At 46.4% G+C, this 25,702-nt stretch overlaps 1 protein-coding gene across 1 annotated transcript; it reads right to left on the reverse strand.

Moving 5' to 3' along the window:
• Positions 1–611: 611 nt before the first annotated feature.
• On the reverse strand, positions 612–20,092 carry CGREF1 (cell growth regulator with EF-hand domain 1). The gene is made up of 6 exons (XM_077489354.1): positions 19,931–20,092; positions 12,548–12,634; positions 7,118–7,174; positions 6,171–6,241; positions 3,644–3,768; positions 612–1,528 (listed from the first exon to the last, which is right to left on the reverse strand). The coding sequence occupies exons 2-6, from the start codon at positions 12,622–12,624 to the stop codon at positions 1,094–1,096; spliced, it is 765 nt and encodes a 254-aa protein (XP_077345480.1). The 5' UTR covers positions 12,625–12,634; positions 19,931–20,092; the 3' UTR covers positions 612–1,093.
• Positions 20,093–25,702: the final 5,610 nt, after the last annotated feature.

Consider the following 25,702-nt stretch of genomic DNA (forward strand, 5'->3'; position numbering starts at 1 on the left):
AACCTGAAATGTTTAAGGCAAGGTGCCCCCTTTCCTCTCCCAGTAATTAGTGTTTATTCTAAAGAGAGCAATATAGATTTAAAGTAGGAGCTTGACACCATAATTTGGATTTGTAATGATTGGGGCAGTTGGATGGAGTTTTATGGAGGTTGGAGTTTTATGGAGGTGATCACATCACCAGGGTTCCTGAAGCCTGGTACACAGTACTAGTTTAAACAGCTCTGGTCATAGCCACTGTACTAACAATCCAATGTTACTACAGCGATCCCCCTGCTAAGTTATTGTGTTCTGACTGGTGTATGCCGCCCCCCGCCAGAAAACTCTGGTCAGCGCTGATCAGGAGGTGCTCATCAGACCTTTTTCAGTCATGACCCTTTGACAGAAGCCGACCAAATGGACAGCTGCCATACACACAGGCCAAATGTCCGGAGGTTGCTATTGAACTGGCTGATGTCGCCTGACATTCGGCTCATGTGTACTAGGCTAAAAAATGATAAATGAAGCTCCAGTGTGATTGTCCTCCAAGCAATGTAAACCTGAATATTTATAAAAGTAATATTTCAGCTTTGAGCCGAGATGACCTTTAACTACAAAGCATTACAACTGGTCAATCCTTTTCAACACTCCATTTTATTTTTGTACAATCCATCACCAATACATCATATCCTGATGTCCTCTGAGGTCAGCTGAAGATTCCCAGGAATGTTCTTTTGGCACCACATCAGAATCATTTAAGCTGGGCAAAGTTCATTGGTAGTTCCTGGCCTGGGGCCACCTGCCAGGGTGTTGGCCAATTTACCAGTATTTAAAATTGATCAGGCGCTTCCATTCCCCATGTTGTTGTGTGGTCATCATTCATAAAGAAATTTTAGGACAAATGGATGGAGCTTTTCCACTGCAGGAAATGTCTAAGCTGTGCCTTTCTCCTACCTTTAACTTTCCAGCAGTTTCCTTCAACAAAGTCTCAGATTGGTCAGTCACAGTAGGCACTAGCTTTTGCCCCCCATGTGGGGAGGTTTTTTATAGTGGCTTTCTTGGTGGTCACAATGCAGGTGACATCGGTTATTGCAGTGGCATTATAGGGCAAGAACATTTACATCTCATCCTCAGATACAGTCTTATGCTGTATGAATTGCTTCTGTCCATTGTCTTCCGTTGGCTCCTCCAATTCTTCACTCTCATTGGTTTGCTCTACTGATGCAGCTTCATGATCGATCACAGCTGGCTCCTCCTGGGTGGCCTCTGCTTCTTCTTGGGATGGGGCAGGCACATAGGTCTGCTCTTTCATATTATCCTTAGATTCTGCTTCCTGATCAGCAGCTTCTGAGGTGTTGGTGGTGTTAGTCTGTATTCCAGCTTCATCCTCCAGGGCAGGAGGATGGGCCCCTGGAGGGATGGGAATGGCCACATTAAGAGGTGGTAAGTCCTCCGCTTTAGAAACTGGCGGTGTGACAAGTTCCTGGGTGCTGAGTAGACCATCCTGGTTGAGGTCTTGTTTCACCAAAATGTCATCTACCAGATAAATGACCTGCAGGAAACACACAAAGTCTACAATGATATAGGTCTTCAGATATTTAATGTCACATTGATAAATGATTGATTAAATCTATTACTCATCGGAGACCAACATAACTAAGAACGTAAGATGAAGACTTTTCTATGTTAAATATGAAGGATGTACATGTGGCTGATCATGGATCTGATTATGAGGATCATCGAAACAGCTGCTTCAACTTTTTTTCACATACGCTCTTTTTGGCTGCCAATCTTAAAGCAGAAAAACATTTAAAACAAGACATAAACAAACATAAAAAGGCTAAATAAAAATGAAGGTAGAAAATATCTCCGAGTGCTTTCAAAATTGGTGTCCAATTTTGGTGGGTCAAACTTTTTTGGAAACATTTTAGGCAAAGAAGAGCAAAAAGTGTGTATTTTTGATGTGTATCTATGAAATACATTTTGCTGGATTTAGGGTGAAATCTGAAAAAGGTGGAGAAATTGCCCCAAAAATAGGAGAAAGAATTTCCCCAACAATCAGGGGAGGAAGTGCCCCAATATTAAACAGAATAATTACCCAAAAAAAGGAGAGTAATTGTCCCAACAATAAGGTAAGGAAATGCCCTAACGATAACAGGTGGAATTTCTTAACGATAAGTTAATGAAGTACCCCAACAAAAAGGGGAGGACTTGCACTAACAAGGCAATGCCCAAAAAATAAGGCAAGAAATTGTCTCAGAAATATGGGGAAGAATTGTCCCAACAATATGTAGGTGGATTGCCCAACAATAAGAGGAGGAATTCCCCTAACAATAAGGAGAGGAATTGCCCCAAAAATAGGAGGAATAATTACACCAACAATAAGTAGATGAAGTGCCCCGATATTATAATAATATAGTTATATTATATATATTATATAATATATATAATAATAATATAGGGCAAAAATATGGGGAAGAACTGACCTAACAAAAGGAGACAAAGTTCATCAATAGGGTAAGGGATTGTCCCAGTAATTTCCCCAATTTTCCTAACAATTAAGGGAGGAATTGACCCAATGAAAGGGAATGAATTGCCCCAACAGAAAGGGGAGGAGTTGCCCAAACAATAATAATAAGAATTACCCCAACAATAAGAAGAGGAATTACCCCGAACAGTTAGAGAAAGGATTTCCTCAACAATAAGAGGGTTCCCCATTAAAAAAGAATAGGACTTGCCCCAACAATAAATTAAGGCATTGCCCAAAAATTAGGCAAGAAATTGTCCCAAAAATATGGGGAAGATTTGCCGCAACAATAAAAGGAGATATTGTCCCAACAATAAGGGGAGGAATTGCTCCAAAAAGCAGAGGAATTGCCAAAGCAATAGGAAGAGGAATTGCCCCAGGAATAGGGCGAGGAATTGACCCCAAAAAAACACAGGAATTGTCCCAACAATAATGGGAAGAATTACCCCAACACTAAATGGAGGAATTACTCCAACACTAATGGGAGGAATTGCCTGAACAATAGGGTGAGCAATTGCCCCAACAATAAGATGAGGAATTGTAGAACAAAAAGTGTAGAAATTGCCCGAAAAAAGAGGAATTGCTCCAAGCAGTTTATTAAATAGGTAAAGCTGTTGGAAACATTTGACAAATCTTATCTTTGTTAATAGAAACACCATCAGCACATTTCTACCTCCCCCGCTCATCTTCTAGTGTCCTCCAGGCTTCCAGAAGAAGACCAGCACAGGAAACACAGGTCTATCCTGGTGGTCTCTAGATAATTAGATCAGATGCCATTTTTCAAAGCCTATGCAGCATCTTCATTCCCATCCATGAAGCTTCAAGACTCTATTAAATATTCTATAATACACTCTATTAGCAATAGAAACACTATCAGTGCATTGGCACCTCCCCTGCTCATCTTCTCCTAGTTTCCTCCAGGCTTCCAGATGAATACCAGCACAGAAAACACAAGTCCATCCTGGTGGTCTCTAGCTAATCCGTGAAGGTTCAAGACAGTGACAAATAAATTGATAATCACTACAAAGCCCAACCCCAAGTCACAGCACCATGTACAACATTATAAAAAGTCCACTCCTCCATTGAGCTCATCACTTTACCAATTTCCATTGGATCCCCACCAACAATTTTGAAACTTACCAGATCTTCTGAAGGTTCCTTCTGAAGACTTTTAGCCAGGATTCTACGCAGAAGACGCATGAGCTCCAGACCATCCAGAAGTCCACTCTTATCAAAGTCATGAAGGACAAAGAGGTGTAAGATAACTGATGGAGATAAAAGACAAGAGGGACATTTCATGCAAGACTGATTAATTGTTGGAAGGTCTGTTTGTCTATAAACCCCCAACTCTCTATGTACTATGGGGAAGAAAATAAACGCAGAAGAACAGTAATGGGACAAGTTCAAGGATAAGGAACTGTACCTCCTTCTCCACTGTTAGTGCATGCCGTAGAATGGGTTTACTGTTCTGTGTCCATTCTCTGTCCCCTTGTTCCGCTGTGCCCAGGGCAGCTGTCCCTCCTGCCCACCCCTTTTCCTAGCCCTGCCGAAGAGCGTTGCACATGATATATATATTATAATACTCCCAACATTCCAGAATAGCAGTGCTTGGGATGTGACCTGAGAACTGTAATTAAATCTCTCGGGACACTGCAATCAAAATATGGTGATGGTAAGTTGGATACTGGGAATCTCTCCCACCTTGTAAATCTCACGGGGACAAGGATTAAGACCCACACACCAGTCCGCAACTTGTAAGTACTGCAGCATCCAGATTCATGTATATTTCACTGACCACCGTCACAAGGACATCCTACAGACCAGTGTGAAGGACACCATCCTTACCTGGATATGAAAATAGTTTAATACCTGACCAGTGAGAACTTCTAATCCTTCTAGTAGGGAATGGTGTGGAGATAGAAAAGAACTCCAGCCTGTTACACTGGCCATACACCAGTAGAATTTCATTCAAAAATCTTCACTTTTGGAAAGTTTGATTTTCTAATGGTTAGTAGGGGCAATACGACATTTATTTTGGACTATAGGTAAAATAAAATTTGAAGGAGCAGAATGTTAAATATTTTTAAGTACTAAAGCTGGTCGTAGATGAGTCTTTTTTTTTTTATGTTCAATCAGTGGCAGATCGACTTTTGGCCAGTTCAGTAGGGACTTTTGACCCATGTATAAGCCGGTTTAACAGTAAATGTGTTTTTTCGCTCATAAAAAAATGTATATATTGTAATGAAACTTGTTCAATGCATCTAGGATTCCATTCAAATAGCAGGCCTGGACAAAATTCCATGGCCTTTCGAAGGAAATTAGATGAGCCAGTGATGGAATCAAAGAATGTTCTGATGAACAATATTACCTACAGACATCTCAATGAAAATCTAACCATGTATGGCCAGTTTAGGGATTTCAAGAAATTATGAAAAACCCAACCTATAAAAACTATGCAGTGAGGGAACAGCATGTGTTCTTGCTTTGGGAAGGACTGGGATGAGGGGCATTTACTATAAGGATATGTAAGGCTATTGGTCACGAGTGGAGACATTTCACCATTTAGACATTCATCGGAGCGGGACCCGTAGTCAGTGACATATGATAGGCTTATATAGCTGCCAGTTCGGTATTCAAACCTGTGAGTCTGACAGATGAATGTCTTTCAGCACCAACCAACTTCCTGAGAGATGAAATTAAAGGTTGTATGCAGATGCAGTCTGTACTCCATGGTGTAGGTGGCGCTCGACTGAAGCGGCAAAGCAGAAGGGGAAGGAAGTTGTGAGAATTTGGTTCCTCTATGACTTACGGCGGTCACCAAAAGACAGCTGTCCAATTGTACGCTGGTATCCCAGGTGACTCCAGCGGCCACTTTGGGTCAGGCAGAGTCTATTTAAGACTCCTGCTCCCAGGTTTGGCGCACGTTATGTGAGTGGCTAGTGTAGGGACAGGTTCCCCATCTGGCAGGGACAGTACTTAGAGGCAGGGAAAGGTTCCTGAGGAGTAGGGACAGTGAAAGGATTACATCCACCTCACTCTAGTAAGCCTCCCCATTAGGTGTGGACCAGCCAGGCTGCATTCCGCTGTCGGCATCTTCATATCTTCGGATCGCTGTTACAGATTGTAAGTGGCTCATGACAGGTGCTAAATAAGTTGTGTTGAACCTTTTTACAATTTAATGCGCTTGCCTTTTTGGACTCTTTGTATTCATTGCCCGCTACACCATGCTGCACCCTGCACTCAAGGTGATGCTGGAAGATGTGAAGGTGTATCACAATAAACCATGTCCTTTGGGAATACCAACCTCTCACTATACCCACCAACCACTGGGGGACCCTGGCACTTTTCATGGTACACTTTCTTTAGCCCACAGAAATCTATTCTTACCATTAAAGGGTCATTTTGTTGTGTTTCACGACCCCTCCTACCTATGAGAGCTCTGAATTTCAAGAAAGTAGACCAAATTGCGAGGATTCGTAGATGTGAGATAAGGTAAACATTTCCATGACCCAAGGAAGTTGGAAGGAACATGACCTGAAATACCCCATAATGTTGGCCATGTAGAGAAGTCCCTGACAGCTGATACCTCCAACCACCCCCCCCCCCCCCCCCCAATCCTTTTCTCTCTCTTGTGTCTTTCTGGTTGTGTTTCACCAGAAACACTCACCAGTTTCTCTCTTCATGTCGGAAGTGCTTTCTTCCATCGGGTCCTCATCTTGCAGATATCCCTGTAGAAGACTGAACAGTAGAACATGAGAATTAGAAAGTGCCCACCATCTTTTCTGTATGCCTCGCGTGGGTGAAAGTATTTGTGGATGATAAGCTGGATGCTGAAAGCACCCCAGATGTTTTCAAAGCTGTTTTCAGTGCATCCAGTATACAGCAGATTGACCACAAGCACTGACAGCCATGTCACAGGTGACATCTCTAGAGAAGGCAATAATTAATAGTTTGATGTTACAACAATCCCTTAAACTGGATGCCTTCTAATGTTTGAGATGTTCCCATAGGATGACCATCTGAGGAAGGGCAAAGAAAGACAGGTGCCTTCTAATGTCTAAAACTTCCCATAGGAAAGTGATGGTGAACCTTGGCACCCCAGATGTTTTGGAACTACATTTCCCATGATGCTCATGCTTTCTGAAGTGTAGTTGAGCATCATGGGAAATGTAGTTCCAAAAACATCTGGGGTGTCAAGGTTCGCCACCACTGCCATATGATGACCATCTGAGGAAGGACATAGAAAGGCAGGTGCCTTCTAATGTTTGAGATTTTTCATAGGATGACCATCTAGGCAAGGTCATAAAAAGGCAGGTGCCTTCTAATGTCTAAAACGTCCCATTGGATGACCTTTTTTAAGATGTACTTAGAAAAGCAGATGCCTCACCCAGCATAATGGGTGGGAAAAACATGCTCATCCAGGATTGTGCCAGGTTATCTTCAGCCCAACCAACTGTAAAAGTTCTTGGGTGGTCTCTACCAGGCCAAAACCTCAGAAGAATTGTAGTTATGTATTATGCAATACAAAGACAATGGCATCCCCAATCTTCCCCCCACACTTTCCTTTAGTCTTCCATTTAAAAACCCAGCATCATTCCCTTCCAGAGGTCTTACCTGAGCTGTTCATCCCCTAGTGTGAATGGGTTGAGGACATTTTCTTGCGCCTCCAACCTGGAAAATAACAGAAAAGTTACTAAGCGCTAATGAGACAGCTGGAGGACAAAAAGAGGTGGACTGGTCTTATATGTTGAGAAAGTAAAGACCTTGTACCTGTTGTAAAGACCTTCTATGCAGCAAACATTAGTTCTATATTTAGGTATTTATGTGACAACCTATAGAACTCATGCTGTCCTGACCATTCCCAACTGGGACCCTCTACATATCCCAAGCACTCTACCCTATGCTAACACTTCTCCCTCTTTTAGTTCTTATCTATAAACTCCCACAGCTCTTGTGAAACTCGTGTTCTCCTGGTTGGACACTTCACGTACCCCAGTTGGAACCCTCCACGTACCCCAAGCACTTTACCTCATGCTAACCCTTCTCCCCATTTAGTTATTTTCTACAAACTCACACAGCTCTTATGGAACTCATGCTGTCCTGGTTGGACTCTTCATGTAGCCCCAACTGGAACCCTCCACATACCCCAACCACTCTACACTACTCTAAACCTTCTACCCCCTTCAGTTGCAGAGCTCATGCTTTCCTTATGCGACCCTCTTCATACCACAACTACTGTACTTTACCCTGATCCTTCTTCCCCCTTAATTTTTTTTCTATTCCATTCTACCCTCCTGACTTTCCTCCAACCATAGTACCTCTAATTTTGCATATACACGATTGGATTATCTGGCGGACCAGAGTCTGCCGGACAATCCGCCCATGTGGGCTCCAGCGGAGTTTTTGTTCCCAAAATTCCGGTGGACTTATGCCCCGTACACACGACCGGACTTTTCAACATCAAAAGTCTGACGGAATGATTCCGGCAGACTATTCGATCGTGTGTGGGCTGCAACGGACTTTTGATTCGCAAAAGACTTTAGAAATGGAACATGCTTCAAATTTTTCCGCAAGAACTCTGCCGGACCCAGTTCCTACCGAGAAATCCGCTCGTGTGTATGCTATTCCGACGGACAAAAACCGACGCTAGGGCAGCTATTGGCTACTGGCTATGAACTTCCTTATTCGAGTCCAGTCGTACGTCATCACGTTCGAATCCGTCGGAGTTTGGTGTGATTGTGTGTGGCCAAGTCCGCTCATTCGGAAAGTCCGTCAGAACTCTGTCAGAACTCCGGCAGAACTCCTTCGAAAGTCTGTCGGACATAAGTCTGGTCGTGTGTACGCAGCATTAGAAAAAAGTTTTGACTCAAAATTGTCCGCAGGACTCCACCCGTCTGTGTGCTAGTCCGCCGGACTTTTGAAATGAACGGACTTGCCCACACATGAAGAAAAGTCTGTTAATTTTGAACGTGGCTCCAGGTAGATGGGACTAGCACAGGAAGTCGATGTCGCCGCCTCCATCGGCGAGATTGACAGCTCGCTAGCCCCGTCACCTGGTTTGGATTTAAAGGGGAAGCCCTACACCAAAAAAAACGGCGTGGGGGTCCCCCCAAAGTCCATAGCAGACCCTTATCTGAGCATGCAGCCCGGCCGGTCAGGAAAGAGAAAGGGGGTGGGGACGAGCGAGTCCCCCCCTCCTGAGCCCCCTCTGATAAGCCCCCCGCCCGCAGACCCCGACAACGAACGCCCAGGGTTGTCGGGAAGAGGCCCTTGTCCTCATCAACATGGGGACAAGGTGCTTTGGGGTGGGGAGTCCCCCCTTCCCCAAAGCACCCACCCCCCCATGTTGAGGGCACACAGCCTGATACAGTTCAGGAGGGGGGGGGGCGCGCGCTCCTCCCCACCCCCTTTCCTGACCGGCCGGGCTGCGTGCTTGGATAAGGCTCTGCTATGGACTTTGGGGGGACCCCCCACGCCGTTTTTTCAGCGTAGGACTTCCCCTTTAAATCCATACCAGGTGACGGGGCTCGCGAGGTGTCAATCTCGCCAATGGAGGCGGCGACATTGACTTCCTTCGCTAGTGTCGTTTACCTGGAGCTGCGTTCAAAATGAACGGACTTTACTCTGTGTGTGGGCAAGTCCGTTCATTTCAAAAGTCCGGCAGACTAGCACACAGACGGGCGGATTGTACGCTGGACTGCCGAGTCCAGCGAACAATTTTGAGTCAAAACTTCTTTCTAAGTCCACCGGACTTTTGGGAAGAAAAAGTCTGCCGGGGCCCACACACGGGCGGATTTGTCCGCCTGATAATCCGATCGTGTGTACGCAGCATAAGGAGTCAACACTTGCAGATTCTCTCACTTCTTCCTCTATGGTTGCCAACTAGTGGTAGATTTTTATTTCCAAACCAAATGTAGGTAATGCTTAGGGACATCTATTCCTTCGTATCCAATATTTCAATTAGGTCTACCAGCCCATGTGAATTTGTCAAGAAATCCCATAACCTCTTCTACCTCCTCCACTATTTTTCTACCTATTTTACACCTCATTACCTTTGTATGAGAAACTTGCTGTAACCATTTTGGCACTGTTGTATCTCTCTTTTTTGAAAAACTTGAAAAACCCAGTAAAAACTGTTGTAAAAGAAGTATCTGGGTCTGTCCTGAGACCAGAAGCATCTTCCAGATCTGTGCAGTAATCAAATGTGACATTTTGCCTCTGTGCAAGAGCTTCCTGTAATAAAGACCAGTCACTGATGTTATTTCTCCTTGAGCAGGGTGACTGGTCATGACTCCGCCCACTCCTGTAGTTTTATGCCTGTAGTCTGGGTCCCTCCCACAGCTATACTCTCTGCACAGGCTATGCACAGCTCAGTAATTATATCACTGCTACTTTTACAATGTAATATCTGGGTTTGCAAGTGGCATTTGGTGCACACAAAGTATATTTACGTATATATCTGGAGGAATACCGTATATTTGAATTAAAGATTTAGGCAGGTGTCACTATTGGATGAATTCTCCCTTATTCATGTGCTGATGACAAATGTAACAATATATACACTATATTCCCAAAAGTATTGAGACGCCTGCCTTTACACACACATTAACTTTAATGGCATCTTAGTCTGTAGGGTTAAATATTGAGTTGGCCCGCCCCTTTGCGGCTATAACAGCTTCAACTCTTCTGGGAAGGCTGTCCACAAGGTTTAGGAGTGTGTCTATGGGAATGTTTGACCATTCTTTCAGAAGCACATTTGTGAGGTCAGGCACTGATGTGGACGAGAAGGCTTGGCTTGCAGGCTCCGCTCTAATTTATTGCAAAGGTTTTCTATCGGGTTGCAGGCCAGTCAAGTTCCTCCACCCCAAACTTGCTTATCCCTGTCTTTATGGACCTTGCTTTGTGCACTGGTCTAAATTATTTGGTGGAGAGAAGATTATGGTGGGGGGTTGTTTTTCAGGGGTTGGGCTTGGCCTCTTATTTCCATTGAAGGGAACTCTTAAGGCGTCAGCATACCAAGACATTTTGGACATTTTCATGCTCCCAACTTTGTGGGAATGGCCCCTTCCTGTTCCAACATGACTGCCCACCAGTGCACAGAGCAAGGTCCATAAAGAAATGGATGAGCGAGTTTGGGGTGGAGGAATTTGACTGTCCTGCACACAGTCCTGACCTCAACCCGACAGAACACCTTTGGAATGAAGTAGAGCAGAGACTGTGAGCCAGGCCTTCTTGTCCACGTCAGTACCTGACCTCACGAATGCACTTCTGGAAGAATGGTCAAAAATTCCCATAGATACACTCCTTAGCCTTGTGGACAGCCTTCCCAAAAGAGTTGAAGCTGTTATCTGTGACACCAGAACAAATAGAAGGAGAGTCTCCTCAGCAGGAACACAGACAGCAACACAAACGTGACAGAGGATTAGGGGCGGACTGACCATTTGGGCACTCGGGCACTGCCCGAGGGCCCCATGCCACCAAGGGGCCCCATCAGGGTTGCCAGCCTCAATAAAACCAGGGACGGTATGTAAAAATCTGTGTTTTTTAAAAAAAATCCCAAGATTATAGCTGCCCCACCTCTCCAGTACCTTTTCAGTGTGTGTATGTGTATTCTGTGTGTGTATACGGTGTGCAAATTGTGTGTCTGTGTGTGTATACTCTATGTGTATGTGTGTGTGTATACTGTGTGGCCATAATCTATTGCCTGGGGGCCCCATAATCTCCTATTGCCTGGGGGCCCCATAATCTCCTATTGCCTGGGGGCCCCATAATCTTCTCCTATTGCCCGAGGGGCCCCATAATCTCCTATTGCCCAGGGGCCCCATGAGTTGTCAGTCCGCCCCTGCAGAGGATCTAACCCTTCCCCACCCCCACCCAAAACCACAAAAATATATTTTTAGCTTTAGATGCACTAAGCTGCTTAGTGCATCTAAAGCCAAAAATATATTAGTCTAAGCAGTCATGGCAGAAAAAGGGAATTTGCAGTACCCCCCCAGCATTACATGGACATTTCCCCAGGTATTATGCCTTTAAAATTCCACATGTACAGAAAAATACCCATTGATCTGGCAGGAAACAAGTGAGCTCCTACCTTCCTATAGTGACTCCTGCCTAGGTAGCGGAGATGTGGAGAACAGGATGTGTTTTGTAGTCCCACCCTGGGGTGACAACACTGCTCCTCCATAGACAAAACCTGGTGGGTGAGCGTTGTCACCTAAGGACAGGAAGTGTTGCTAAAAGGATCACCAAGTAAAAATAAAAGGGAAAAATCCTGAAAAAAATAAAAAATCAATGCAGGCATCAGCTTAGACTACAAGTGGCAACTGCTACCCACCAACCTACCAGCCAAGCCAATAAAGATGAACCAAACCAAATGCCATTTTCCCTATCCACAGGGCTCACTCTGTAATGTACACTCTGGGAGACAGTGTGTGAGTTTAGGCAGCTGACCAGCCAAGTTTAAGCCCTTGTACACACGGTCGGACATTCTGACAACCAAATCCGTTGGATTTTGTCCGACGGATTTTGTCCGAAACTGTTGCATACACACGGTCGGACTAAGTTGTCGGAAAATCCGATCGTTCAGAACGTGATGACGTAATTTCCTTACGACGGGACTACGTTCAGGCTAGTAGCCAATAGCTTTGGTCTAGGAATTTGATCTGAGCATGCGTGGCACTTTGTCCGATCGAAATTCTCTACACACGATCGGACAAAGTCCAATCGGATCATGTTGTCGGGAAAATTTTATAGCCCTGCTCTAAAACTTTGTTGATCGGACATTCCGACGGAAACAGTCCGATGGAGCCCACACACGGTCGGATTATTCGACAACACGGTCCGATCGGACATTTTCCGTCGGAATGTCCGACCATGTGTACAAGGGCTTAGACTTGTATGACTTCCAAGCTGAAGAGTGAGAATCAAGGGGGGGGGGAAAAGCTAAAAAGGGTGAAGATATCATTCCTCCATAGATAAGTTAGACCTATATACTTAGATATCTAGCATCAGCCCCATCAGGGGTAAACGGTACTGGAGACTCACCTGTCCCCAGAGCGAGGTGCTGCCAGGCTGCTACTGAAGAGCAGAGGAGCCAGCAGGATCAGGAGGAGAGCCATCATGGTGGAAATCCTGCAAGACAGACACATTGAATTATGCAGAAGAAAATTAGTCCTTATTGTACATTATAACCCAATGTGGACACACTAAAAGAATGTTGACTCCTGAAAGAGATGCTCAACTTCAATGAATTTTCCTGCTTTCCCTACTGGTAACCTGCCCTGTAGCTTCACCCAGACACTTATTGAACCTCTGAAGGTGACTAACAGTCTTGAAGGCCACCATACTTCTTTTGCAAAGTGTATTAACTCAATAGTTTAGGGAGAAAGAGTAGCAAGGACCATAGTTACATACTGTAGTTAGTCAGGTTGAAAAAAGACACAAGTCCATCTAGACCAGCAAATAGATCACTCCAAATAGTAGCTTCTTTTAGTATCACCTGTCACAATCTCTATAGGAGAATATGGGCAGCTGCCTAGAAGTATCTTCAGAATCTGCCACAGACCAGATTAGGATTTTTCAGACCTCCTGCAACGGCCACTTGTGGAGCTTTAAGCCCAGACAGCAAACTCTCTGAGCCAAACGTTTTTGTACCTTCAGTTTCCTCCCCCAGGCAAAGGGGCATGAAAGGGAAATACTGCAGCTTTTTTGGGCTACACCTCCCCGGCAGTAGCCTGGAAGTCATAGACGTCCCATGATGGTATCCTTTCCAGGCACATTCTCTCCAGGCAAAACCTGGGAGGCCAAGACCTCTGGACTTACATTCTCTCCAGGCAAGGCCTTGGAGATAAAGACTTCTGGACTCACATCCTCTCCAGAAAAACTCTCGGTGGCAAGGACCTCTGGACTCACATCCAATCAGGCAAAGACCTCTGGATTCACATCATCATGCAAAGCCTGGTAGGCAAAGACCTCGGGACTCACATCCTCTCCAGGCAAAACCCAGGGGGTAAGGACCTCTGGACTCAAATCCTGGGAGGCAAGGGCATCTGGACTCACATACACTCCAGGCAATGCCTTGGAGGCCAGGACCTCTGGACTCACATCCTCTCCAGGCAAAGCCTAGAAGACCAAGACTTCTGGACTCACATTCCTTCCAGGCATAGTCTTGGAGGCCAGGACCTATGGACTCATATCATTTTCAGACACAGCTTGAGCGGCAAGGACCTCTGGACTCACATCCAATCAGGCAAAGCCTAGGAGGCAAGGACCTCTGGACCCACATCCTCTTCAGGGAAAGCCCAGGAGGCAAGGACCTCTGGACTCACATTCTCTCCAGACAATGCCTAGGAGGCAAGGACCTCTGGACTCACATTCTCTCCAGGCAATGCCTAGTAGGCAAGGACCTCTGGACTCACATTCTCTCCAGGCAATGCCTAGTAGGCAAGGACCTCTGGACTCACATTCTCTCCAGGCAATGCCTAGTAGGCAAGGACCTCTGGACTCACATTCTCTCCAGGCAATGCCTAGTAGGCAAGGACCTCTGGACTCACATTCTCTCCAGACAATGCCTAGGAGGCAAGGACCTCTGGACTCACATTCTCTCCAGACAATGCCTAGGAGGCAAGGACCTCTGGACTCACATTCTCTCCAGGCAATGCCTAGTAGGCAAGGACCTCTGGACTCACATTCTCTCCAGGCAATGCCTAGTAGGCAAGGACCTCTGGACTCACATTCTCTCCAGACAATGCCTAGGAGGCAAGGACCTCTGGACTCACATTCTCTCCAGACAATGCCTAGGAGGCAAGGACCTCTGGACTCACATTCTCTCCAGACAATGCCTAGGAGGCAAGGACCTCTGGACTCACATTCTCTCCAGACAATGCCTAGTAGGCAAGGACCTCTGGACTCACATTCTCTCCGGGCAATGCCTAGTAGGCAAGGACCTCTGGACTCACATTCTCTCTAGACAAAGCATGGGAGGCAAGGACCTCTGAAATCATATTCTCTCCAGGCATAGCTTGGGAGGCAAGGACCTTTGGGCTCACATCCTCTTCAGGCAAAGCTCACAGGGCAAGGGCCTCTGGACTCACATCCTCTTCAGGCATAGTCTGTGAGGCAAGAACCTCTGGACTCACAGCTGTTCCAGGCAAAGCCTAGGAGGAAAGGACTGGAATACTCACATAGACATTCTCTCCAGGCAAAGCCTGAGAGGGAAGGACCCTTCTAAAAGTTCGCTCCGACGATTTATCCTCTTTCCCAGCCCGCATCACTGGCAAGAACCCTTCAGTGATTGGCCAGGGAGAGATAAATATTTTTTACCCAATCGATTGTATCTTCACACATGATCTGCCGGAGGACACTCCCAAGTAACAGGCAGAAGCAATGTCCTTGGGCTTAGGAGAAACATAAGGAACCTAGATAATATGAACAAAGCTCAGGCTAGCTACAGCCTGGTGCAAAACACTACATTTAGACTAGGAACAGTCCAGCATATGGCTGGGTCTCCACATAACAAACCCAGATAGAAGAGTTGCAGAGACCGCGCAGTCCTGGAACGGTGACATTTGTGAAGGGATTTGCTGTTACTATAAGTCCAGTGTGGCTCCATAAGTCCAGTGTGGCTCCATGCACACCGACTTAAAAAACGCTGCTTCTACAGGGGTTTTGTGTTATGCCTGTAGAAGCTACTCAATGTTATCCTATGTGTCCATGCACAAGTTAAGAGGCATATTTTGAATTTAACGTTTAGCGCCAGAAAATAAAAACCTTCTGGTTCGCGTTTCTGATTGGAGCTTGGAGGCAGAAAAAAAAACGTAAAACTCTCCTAAACACTATAATAATAATAATAATAATAAAAAAAAACTCGTCTAGACTTTGTACAAAAAATGCTCTATATGACCGTTTTTTACTCCCAAGAGAACAGACGTTTTTTTAAGCCCGGTGTGGATGGAGCCTGAAAGAAAGGTCGTTCTTATCTCACCGCCAGCATGGAGGTTCAGGATAATCTTTGCTAGGACTGGTTCCAGTTTTTATCAAACCTTCTTCAAATCATTAACACTTATTGTTCAATTTCACCTTCCTCTGGTAAATGTTTGACTTTCTCAGAGTAAACAGATTTCTTCCCTAATGAAGGTGCTGTCCAGGATCTGTGGAAGGGAGTGCCAAGGAGTCAGACTCGTAACTCCCTAATCATGTAGAGTCCCATAACAGGGACCCGACCACAGACCCGTGGTTGGGTCCCTGTTATGAGAACTGTCCTTAGAACTGACACCGATGAAGAATTGGACTGCTACCAAATGAGGGCCCTGCAGGACAGGACTATCATTACTTATCTTAGATCTAGATTTATCACCATACCTCTCAACCCTCCCTGAGTTTTGCCGCGTACACACAATCAAATTGTCCGGCGTACTTAGTCCGGCAAACAATCCGGCGGATAGTCTGGTAGACTTTCTACCGAACGGACTTGGCCACACACGGACACACAGAAAGTCTGGCGTTTGGTAGCGCGATGGCGTACAGCACGTACGATGGGACTAGTAAAAGGAAGTTCAATAGCCAGTAGCCAATAGCTTCCTTCTCGTACTTGCTTCTGAGCATGCGTCATTCTTAGTCCGCCGGACTAGCATACTCACGAACGTATTGTCCGCTGAAACCCAAGTCCGGCGGAAAGATTGTACTGCAAAAATACTTTCTAAGTCCGCCGGACTTTACGCTGAGAAAGTCAGCTGAAGCCCACACACGATCGGATTGTCCGATGAAATGCGTTTCGGCGGACTAAGTACGCCGGATAATTCGATTGCGTGTATGCGGCATTTGAAGAACTTCCCATCTTTGGGAACTCCATCCTACTCTGGGAACCCAATCCCTCTTTTGGGTAATCAAACCCTCTATCTCTCTTTGTGAACCCAGTCCTTCTGTGTCTTTTTGAGAACCTAATGTCTCTGTCCCACTTTAGGAACTCAGTCCCTCGCTACCTTTTTGGGAACTCAATCTCTCTGTCTTTTTTTCAGTGCCTCTGTCCCTGTTTGTCCCACCTTGGGAACCCAATCCTGTTTGTGAACCCATTCTCTCTGTCCCACTCTTGGTACCCAATCCCACTGTCACTCTTTGTGAAACCAATCCCTCTAACCCTGTTTATGGACCCTATCCCTCTGTCCCTTTTTGTGAACCAAATCATAATATTTCCAATGCACACATTCCTGGACATGGCTGTTCCGTATTGGTAGGTGCTGCAGTGGCCCCAGGCTGGAAACCGTAGACACTCAATCCAAGACATGTCACCAGCACACCAAGGATACCTCAAACGGGTCCAAAGCTTTATTACGTGGACACATGGTACATACAAAGGCAACTTTTCGAAGCAACCCAGGGCCCCTCAAGTGACCTACAGTATAACATTCGACCACCTAATAAAGCTTTGGACCCGTTTGAGGTATCCTTGGTGTGCTGGTGACATGTCTTGGATTTAGTGTCTACGGTTTACAGCCTGGGGCCACTGCAGCACCTAGAACCTTTGTAAACCAAAACTCTCTTTACAAACCTTTGTTTTCCATCCTTATTTAGAACCCAGTCCCTCTGTCCCTCTATGCAAGCCCAATCCCTGTGTTCTTATTTGGGGGGGCCCAGATGCTGCCCCCCTTGTGCATGAGTAAAGGGTACATAGTACATCTACCACCAATCATGTCAACCAGTGATGTAGATTCACATCAGTCATGTTGCCTGCCTACCTTCTGAAAGAAAAAAAATTGCCACCCATCAACATGATGTTAACCTGACAACTGCTTGCCTGCTTCTGGCAGCTCATGGATGACTGCTGTAATAAAGTAAAGTAAGTAAAGTGAAGGGCTGGGATATGGCCAGATTTGGTCAATTATGTCACCCATTAGACCCCGCTCCTTTACATGAGCTGTCATCCACCTTACCTGTCAGAAGTGGGTGAGCAGCTGTCGAGTTAATATTGTTTCGGCATGCAGCATTTTGTTTTTCCTCTCTGCAGGTCGGTGGGCGTCAAGCATTGGTGATTAAGGAGAATTTAAATTGCTGGATGGCATGATTGACAGTAAATGTACATCGTGGGACATTCTTGGGGTTTTTGTTTTTGTTAAACGACTTGCCAATTACTTGAAGGACCTGGTATGAATTTATGTAAGTGAATGGGACTGGTGGCATTAGTTGTTATGGGCTTGGTGGTTCCTGCATCCTTAGCAACCATTGCCAGCAGTAAGCTACCATATATAAGTAATGCAGCTATTTTACATGACGTTTGGCTCCAGCTTCACACGTTCATTCAAATGCCCGAACATGTGAAGGTTTGGTCTGAACTTGGTCAGTGATGTCATATTGGGGCTGTAGTGTTCTATGTATAGAGAGTAAAATAATTTTATTATGATCATGTCCATAGGTAATCATGTTGGGGTGGGAATGGTGGGTCATGTTGGGGTGGGATTGGTTATTAATTTGGAGTGGGGGTGGTCAGTCATGTTGGGGTGGGGGTTGTCGCTTATGTTGCGGTGGGGATGGTCAGTCATGTTAGAGTGGGGGTGGTGGGTCATGTTGGGATGGGGGTGGTCAGTTATGGTGGAGGTGTAGAGTTCTATGTATAGAGCGTAAAAGAATTATATTGTGATGGTGTCTGGTAGTTGGTCATGTTGGGATGAGGGTGGTCAGTGATGTTGGAGATGTAGAGTTCTAAGTATAGAGCAGTGGTTCTCAAACAGGGTTCCGTGGAACGCTAGGGTTCCTCCAGAGGTTGCTAGGGATTCCTTCAACATTGGGCAATTTCTGCCTCTCAGATAAATTCCCACTGACACCAATGATCATTTTAGCTCTCTGTAAGGAGATAATTCTTCCCAATGACCACAAATGTAAGGACCATTCTTCCCACTGACCATCACACTAATGTATCATGAGTTGTAGATTTTTAGCAGAGGTTCCCTGAGACTGGAGAACTATTTCAAGGGTTCCTCTGTGTTGAAAAGGTTGAGAAAGGCTGGTATAGAATGTAAAACAATTATATTATGATGGTGTCTAGTGACAGGTCATGTTAGGATGTCTATGTATAGAGTGTAATAGAATTGTATTATGATGGTGTCTAGTGGTCGATGATGTTAGGGTGGGGGTGGTGGGTGATGTTAGGGTGGGGGTGGTGGGTGATGTTAGGGTGGGGGTGGTGGGTGATGTTGGAGGGGGGATGTTGGATTATGTTGTGGTGGGGGTGGTGAGTCATGTTGGGATGGGGGTAGCTATTAATTTAGAGTGGGGGGTGGTCAGTCACGTTGGGGTGGGGGTTGTCACTCATGTTGCAGTGGGGATGGTTGATCATGTTGGAGTGGGGGTGGTGGGTCATGTTGGGGTGCGGATGGTTAGTGATGTTGGAAGTGTAGTGTTCTATGTATAGCGTGTAATAGAATTGTAATAGAATTATGATGGTGTCCGAGGTCAGTGATGTTGGGGTGTATAGTTCTACGTGTAGGGTATATTCAGTATGATGTCCTGGTGTCTGGGGGTTAGTGATGTTGGGGTGTAGAGTTCTATGTGTGGGGTACTGTATATTGTATGAGGTCCTGGGTTCAGGTTGTCGGTGATGTTAGGGTGTAACGTTCCATGTGTAGGGTATATGGGTTCGGTACGGTATGATGTCCTGTGGTCAGGTGATCGGTGATGTTGGGGTGTAGAGTTCATGTGTAGGGTATACTTGGTATGACATCATGAGGTTAGGTGGCTGGTGATGTTGGGGTGTAGAGTTCTATGTGCAGGGTATATCGGGTATGACATCCTGGGATTAGGTGGTCAGTGATGTTAGGGTGAAGAGTTCATGTGTAGGGTATACGTGGTATGACATCCGGTGGTCAGGTGGTCGGGGATGTTGGGGTGTAGAGCTCTATGTGTAGGGTATATTGGGTATGATGTCCTGGGGTCAGTGATGTTGGGGTGTAGAGTACATGTGTAGAGTATACATGGTATGACGTCCTGGTTTCAGGTGCTCAGTGATGTTGGGGTATAGAGCTCTATGTTTGAGGTATATTTGGAATGAGGTCTTGGAGTCAGGTGGTCGGTGACGCTGGGGTGTAGAGCTCTATGTGTAGGGTATATTGGGTATGACATCCTGGGGTCAGGTGGTTGGTGATGTTGGGGTGAAGAGCTCTAAGTGTATGGTATGTGTGTTCGGTATGATGTCCCGGGGTCAGGTGGTTGGTGATGTTGGCATGTAGAGCTCTATGTGTAGGGTATGTGTGTTCAGTATGATGTCCCGGAGTCAGGTGGTCCGTGATGTTGGGGTGAAGAGCTTTATGTGTAGGGTATATGGGTTCGGTATTACGTCCTGGGTTCAGGTGGAGGCAATCACATTGCAGTGATGAGGACATTGCATTCAGGATTATCCTGCAGGGAGGAATGGAAGAATTCTGCAGTCGTGGCGCTCACCTTCTGTGTCTGCAGCTCCGTCATCTGTTGTGTGCTGTGTCACATTCTCCTTCTGCAGTACACAGCACTGCCCTCCCCACCACATCATCATCCTCCTCTGTAACCCCTTCACTGCCAGAGACTGCACCTCCCCACCACATCTTCACCATCCTCTGTAACCCCTTCACTGCCAGAGACTGCACCTCCCCACCACATCATCATCCTCCTCTGTAACCCCTTCACTGCCAGAGACTGCACCTCCCCACCACATCATCATCCTCCTCTGTAACCCCTTCACTGCCAGAGACTGCACCTCCCCACCACATCATCATCCTCCTCTGTAACCCCTTCACTGCCAGAGACTGCACCTCCCCACCACTACCACCATCTTCACCATCCTCTGCAACCCCTTCACTGCCAGAGACTGCACCTCCCCACCACATCATCATCCTCCTCTGTAACCCCTTCACTGCCAGAGACTGCACCTCCCCACCACTACCACCATCTTCACCATCCTCTGTAACCCCTTCACTGCCAGAGACTGCACCTCCCCACCACATCATCATCCTCCTCTGTAACCCCTTCACTGCCAGAGACTGCACCTCCCCACCACATCATCATCCTCCTCTGTAACCCCTTCACTGCCAGAGACTGCACCTCCCCACCAACATCATCATCCTCCTCTGTAACCCCTTCACTGCCAGAGACTGCACCTCCCCACCACTACCACCATCTTCACCATCCTCTGCAACCCCTTCACTGCCAGAGACTGCACCTCCCCACCACATCATCATCCTCCTCTGTAACCCCTTCACTGCCAGAGACTGCACCTCCCCACCACATCATCAGCCTCCTCTGTAACCCCTTCACTGCCAGAGACTGCACCTCCCCACCACATCATCATCCTCCTCTGTAACCCCTTCACTGCCAGAGACTGCACCTCCCCACCACATCATCATCCTCCTCTGTAACCCCTTCACTGCCAGAGACTGCACCTCCCCACCACATCATCATCCTCCTCTGTAACCCCTTCACTGCCAGAGACTGCACCTCCCCACCACATCATCATCCTCCTCTGTAACCCCTTCACTGCCAGAGACTGCACCTCCCCACCACATCATCATCCTCCTCTGTAACCCCTTCACTGCCAGAGACTGCACCTCCCCACCACATCATCAGCCTCCTCTGTAACCCCTTCACTGCCAGGGACTGCACCTCCCCACCACATCATCATCCTCCTCTGTAACCCCTTCACTGCCAGAGACTGCACCTCCCCACCACATCATCATCCTCCTCTGTAACCCCTTCACTGCCAGAGACTGCACCTCCCCACCACATCATCAGCCTCCTCTGTAACCCCTTCACTGCCAGGGACTGCACCTCCCCACCACATCATCATCCTCCTCTGTAACCCCTTCACTGCCAGAGACTGCACCTCCCCACCACATCATCATCCTCCTCTGTAACCCCTTCACTGCCAGAGACTGCACCTCCCCACCACATCATCAGCCTCCTCTGTAACCCCTTCACTGCCAGGGACTGCACCTCCCCACCACATCATCATCCTCCTCTGTAACCCCTTCACTGCCAGAGACTGAACCTCCTCACCACCACCACCATCATCTTCATCATCATCATCATCTGCACTGTCCTTTGTAACCCATTCACTGCCAGAGACTGCACCTCCTCACCACCATCATCATCATCACCGTATTCTGCAACCCCTTCACTGCCAGACACCGCACCCTTCTCACCATCATCATCATCCTCTATAACCCATTCACTGACAGAGATTGCACCTCCTCACTATCATCATCTTACTATGTAACCCTTTCAGTGCCAGACACTCCTCACCATCATCATCACTGTCCTCTGTAACCCCTTCACTGTCAGACACTTCCCTCCTCATCACTACCACCATCTTATGTAACCCTTTCACTGCCAGAGACTGCACCTCCTCACCATCATCATCACTGTCTTCTGTAACCCCTTCACTGCCAGACACTGTCCTTCCTCTTCATCATCATCATCACCATCCTCTGTAACCCCTTCACTGCCAGAGACTGCACCTCCTCACCATCATCATCACTGTCTTCTGTAACCCCTTCACTGCCAGACACTGTCCTTCCTCATCATCATCATCATCATTATCATCATCACCATCCTCTGTAACCCCCTCCACTGCCAGAGACTGCAACTCCTCACCACTGTCACCATCATCATCCTCCTCTGTAACCCCTTCACTGACAGACACTTTCCTCCTCACCATCATCATCACTGTCTTCTGTAACCCCTTCACTGCCAGACACTGTCCATCATCACCGTCCTCTACAACCCCTTCACTGCCAGAGACTGCACCTCCTCACCACCACCACCATCATCTTCATCATCATCATCATCTGCACTGTCCTTTGTAACCCATTCACTGCCAGAGACTGCACCTCCTCACCACCATCATCATCATTACCGTATTCTGCAACCCCTTCACTGCCAGACACCGCACCCTTCTCACCATCATCATCATCCTCTATAACCCATTCACTGACAGAGATTGCACCTCCTCACTATCATCATCTTACTATGTAACCCTTTCAGTGCCAGACACTCCTCACCATCATCATCACTGTCCTCTGTAACCCCTTCACTGCACGACATTGCACCCCCCTCTGTAACCAATTCACTGCCAGAGACTGCACCTCCTCACCAACATCATCATCATCCTCTGTTACCCCTTCACTGCCAGACACTGCTCCCTCCTCACCATCATCATCATCATCATCCTCTGTTACCCCTTCACTGTCAGACACCGCTCTCTCCTCACCATCATCATCATCCTCTGTAACCCCTTCACTGCCAGACACCGCTCCCTCCTCACCATCATCATCCTCTGTAACCCTTTCTCTGCCAGACACCGCTCCCTCCCCACCAACATCATCATCATCCTCTGTTACCCCTTCACTGCCAGACACCGCTTCCTCCTCACCATCATCATCATCCTCTGTTACTCCTTCACTGCCAGACACCACTCCCTCCTCACTATCATCATCATCCTCTGTTACCCCTTCACTTCCAGACACCGCTCCCTCCTCACCACCATCATCATCCTCTATAACCCTTTCACTGCCAGACACTGCTCCCTCCTCACCTTCGTCATCATCCTCTGTAACCCCTTCACTGCCAGACACTGCTCCCTCCTCACCACCATCATCATCCTCTGTAACCCTTTCACTGCCAGACACTGCTCCCTCCTCACCATCATCCTCTGTAACCCCTTCACTGCCAGATACCGCTCCCTCCTCCCCATCATCATCCTCTGTAACCCCTTCACTGCCAGCCACCGCTCCCTCCTCACCATCATCATCATCCTCTGTTACACTTTCACTGCCATTGTATGCAAGATTTGTACCTGCCTGTGTCTGCGTCCTTCTAATCATTACCCTCTAGTGGTGACTGGTGATATTGCAGTCTGCGATAACTATTTATTTTTTAGACACCCTATAGACACCCTAGATCTAGAGCATGGCTCTCAATCTGGCGGCCCTCCAGCTGTTTTGTGGAACTACAAGTCCCATCGTGCCTCTGCCTGTGGGAATCATGCTTGTAACTGCCAGCCTTGCAATGCCTCATGGGACTTGTAGTTTTACGATAGCTGGAGGGCCAACAGTTTGATATCCCTGCCCTAGAGAATAAAATGGCGGTCGTTGCAATACTTTCTGTCACACCGTATTTTGCGCAGCGGTCTTACAAGCCCAATTTTTGGGGGGGAAAAATACATTTTTTGTCTTAAAAAAAAAAAAATAAGACAACAGTAAAGTTAGCCCAATTCTATTTTTATATTGTGAAAGATAATGTTACGCCGAGTAAATTGATACCCAACATGTCACGCTTTAAAATTGCGCCCGTTCGTGGAATGGCGACAAATTTTGTTTAACAAATTCTACAGGTTGCATGTTTTGAGTCACAGAGGGGGTCTAGGGCTAGAACTATTGCTCTCACTCCACCGATTGTGATACCTCACATGTGTGGTTTAAACACCATTTTCATATGCGGGGGCTACTCACCTATACGTTCGCGTCTGCGCGCGAGCTCGGCGGGACGGGGCGCGTTTAAAAATGTATTTATTTTATTTTTTTACACTGTTCTTTAAAAAAAAAATGTCACTTTTATTCCTATTACAAGAATGGTAAACATCCCTTGTAATAGAAAATAAAGCATGCACCTCCATAGGCGACGTTTAAAAAGTTTTGAGTTACAGAGGTATAGGGGCTGGAATTATTGCTCACGCTCTACCGATCGCGGCGATACCTCACATGTGTGGTTTGACCACCGTTTTCATATGCAGGCGCTACTCACGTATGCGTTCGCTTTTGCGCGGGAGTTTGGTGGGACGGGGCGCTTTAAAAAAAATGTCTTATTTATTTTACTTTTAATTTTTTTTTTTTACACAGTTTAAAAAAAAAAAAAATGGTGTCACTTTTATTCCTATTGCAAGGAATGTAAACATCCGTTGTAATAGAAAAAAAAAGCATGACAGGTCCTCTTAAATATGAGATTTGGGGTCAAAAAGTCCTCAGATCTCATATTTACACTAAAATGCAATAAAAAAATGAAATGTCATTTACAAAAAAAAAAAAAACCCTTTAAAAACATTTGACGTCGCTTCCGTCATCTAATGTTACGGAGCCGAGGGCGGGGGGGAGGGGTAATCTTTCCCTCACTCGGCTCAATGTCTCAGAGGAGAAAGGATGCGCTACTGACGGCTTCGGTAAGCGGCGGAGATGACCGCAACGTGGCGGGAGCCCCCGATAAAAGTGATCTCGCGGCGGATGCGCCGCGGAGACCACTTTTATCTGAAAGCCAGCCGCTCGCCGTTGTTGAAAATACCGGGGTTATGGCAGCTAGCTGCTGCCATAACAACGGTATTTAGCGGCAAAGTACCGACGTATAATGGCGGCAATTTGCGCTAAGTGATTAAAGTGGTTGGAAGCCCTGAAAACCCAGGTGATGCACAGAGATGAACCAATCCTCCTACAGAAGTTGTACTTGTTTGTCTGCAGTCTTCTCTTCTCTACATCCATTCAAGGTTCTGAATTTATAAAGCTTGTCTGAGATGTCAGAAAAAAAAGGGGGTGGAGAGCTGAAGTCAAACTCTGCAGAGCTCAATGAGGAGAGCTCTGAGAGCTGATTGGAGGGTAGAGACACACCCCTGTCACTCAGCACACAGGAACAGAGCTGAGGCTGTCAATTCAGCTGGAGATCCCTCCCCTGTCACCATTTTTCTCTTGGTGTCAGGAAAACTTATCAGAAGTGACTCATGCTATAGCAGAGCAACAAAGCAGCGGACAGAAATGACATTCAGGGGTTGATTTACTAAAGGCAAATAGAATGTGCACTTTGCAAAGAGCATTTGCTTCAGAGCTTAGTATATGAGCAGAAACTCTGCTGACTTCCATCATCCAATCATGTGCTGGTGCTGTTTTTTTTTTTTATTTCCTTGCATGTGATTGGGTATTCTTTGCAAAATTAAGCTTCAACTCATTTATGGTATACTCCTTATCCCTGCATTCTAAATGACATGTTGTACGTTACATATTCCTGACCTTAGTACTCTATATATTGTGCTTTATGGTATTCTCCCAATCCCTGCATTCTAAATGTCATGTTGTATGTTACATACCCCTGACCTTTGTACTCTATATATTGTGCTTTATGATATTCTCCCAATCCCTGCATCCTAAGTGTCATGTTGTACGTTACGTACTCCTGACCTTTTGTACTCTATATATTGTGCTT

This window comes from Lithobates pipiens, unplaced genomic scaffold, assembly GCF_037356315.1.
Source record: "Lithobates pipiens isolate NorthernLeopardFrog02 unplaced genomic scaffold, aLitPip1_a1.2 Scaffold_18, whole genome shotgun sequence".
Classification (NCBI taxonomy): domain Eukaryota; kingdom Metazoa; phylum Chordata; class Amphibia; order Anura; family Ranidae; genus Lithobates; species Lithobates pipiens.

Coding starts and splice junctions, on each gene's coding strand:
- CGREF1 (XM_077489354.1), bottom strand. CDS start 12,624: ATGATGGCTCTCCTCCTGATCCTGCTGGCTCCTCTGCTCTTCAGTAGC. Junction 6,242..7,117: donor CTAGGGGATGAACAGCTCAG/GTAAGACCTCTG, acceptor TCTACTGTTCAG/TCTTCTACAGGGATATCTGC. Junction 1,529..3,643: donor AGGAACCTTCAGAAGATCTG/GTAAGTTTCAAA, acceptor TGTTTCCTGCAG/GTCATTTATCTGGTAGATGA.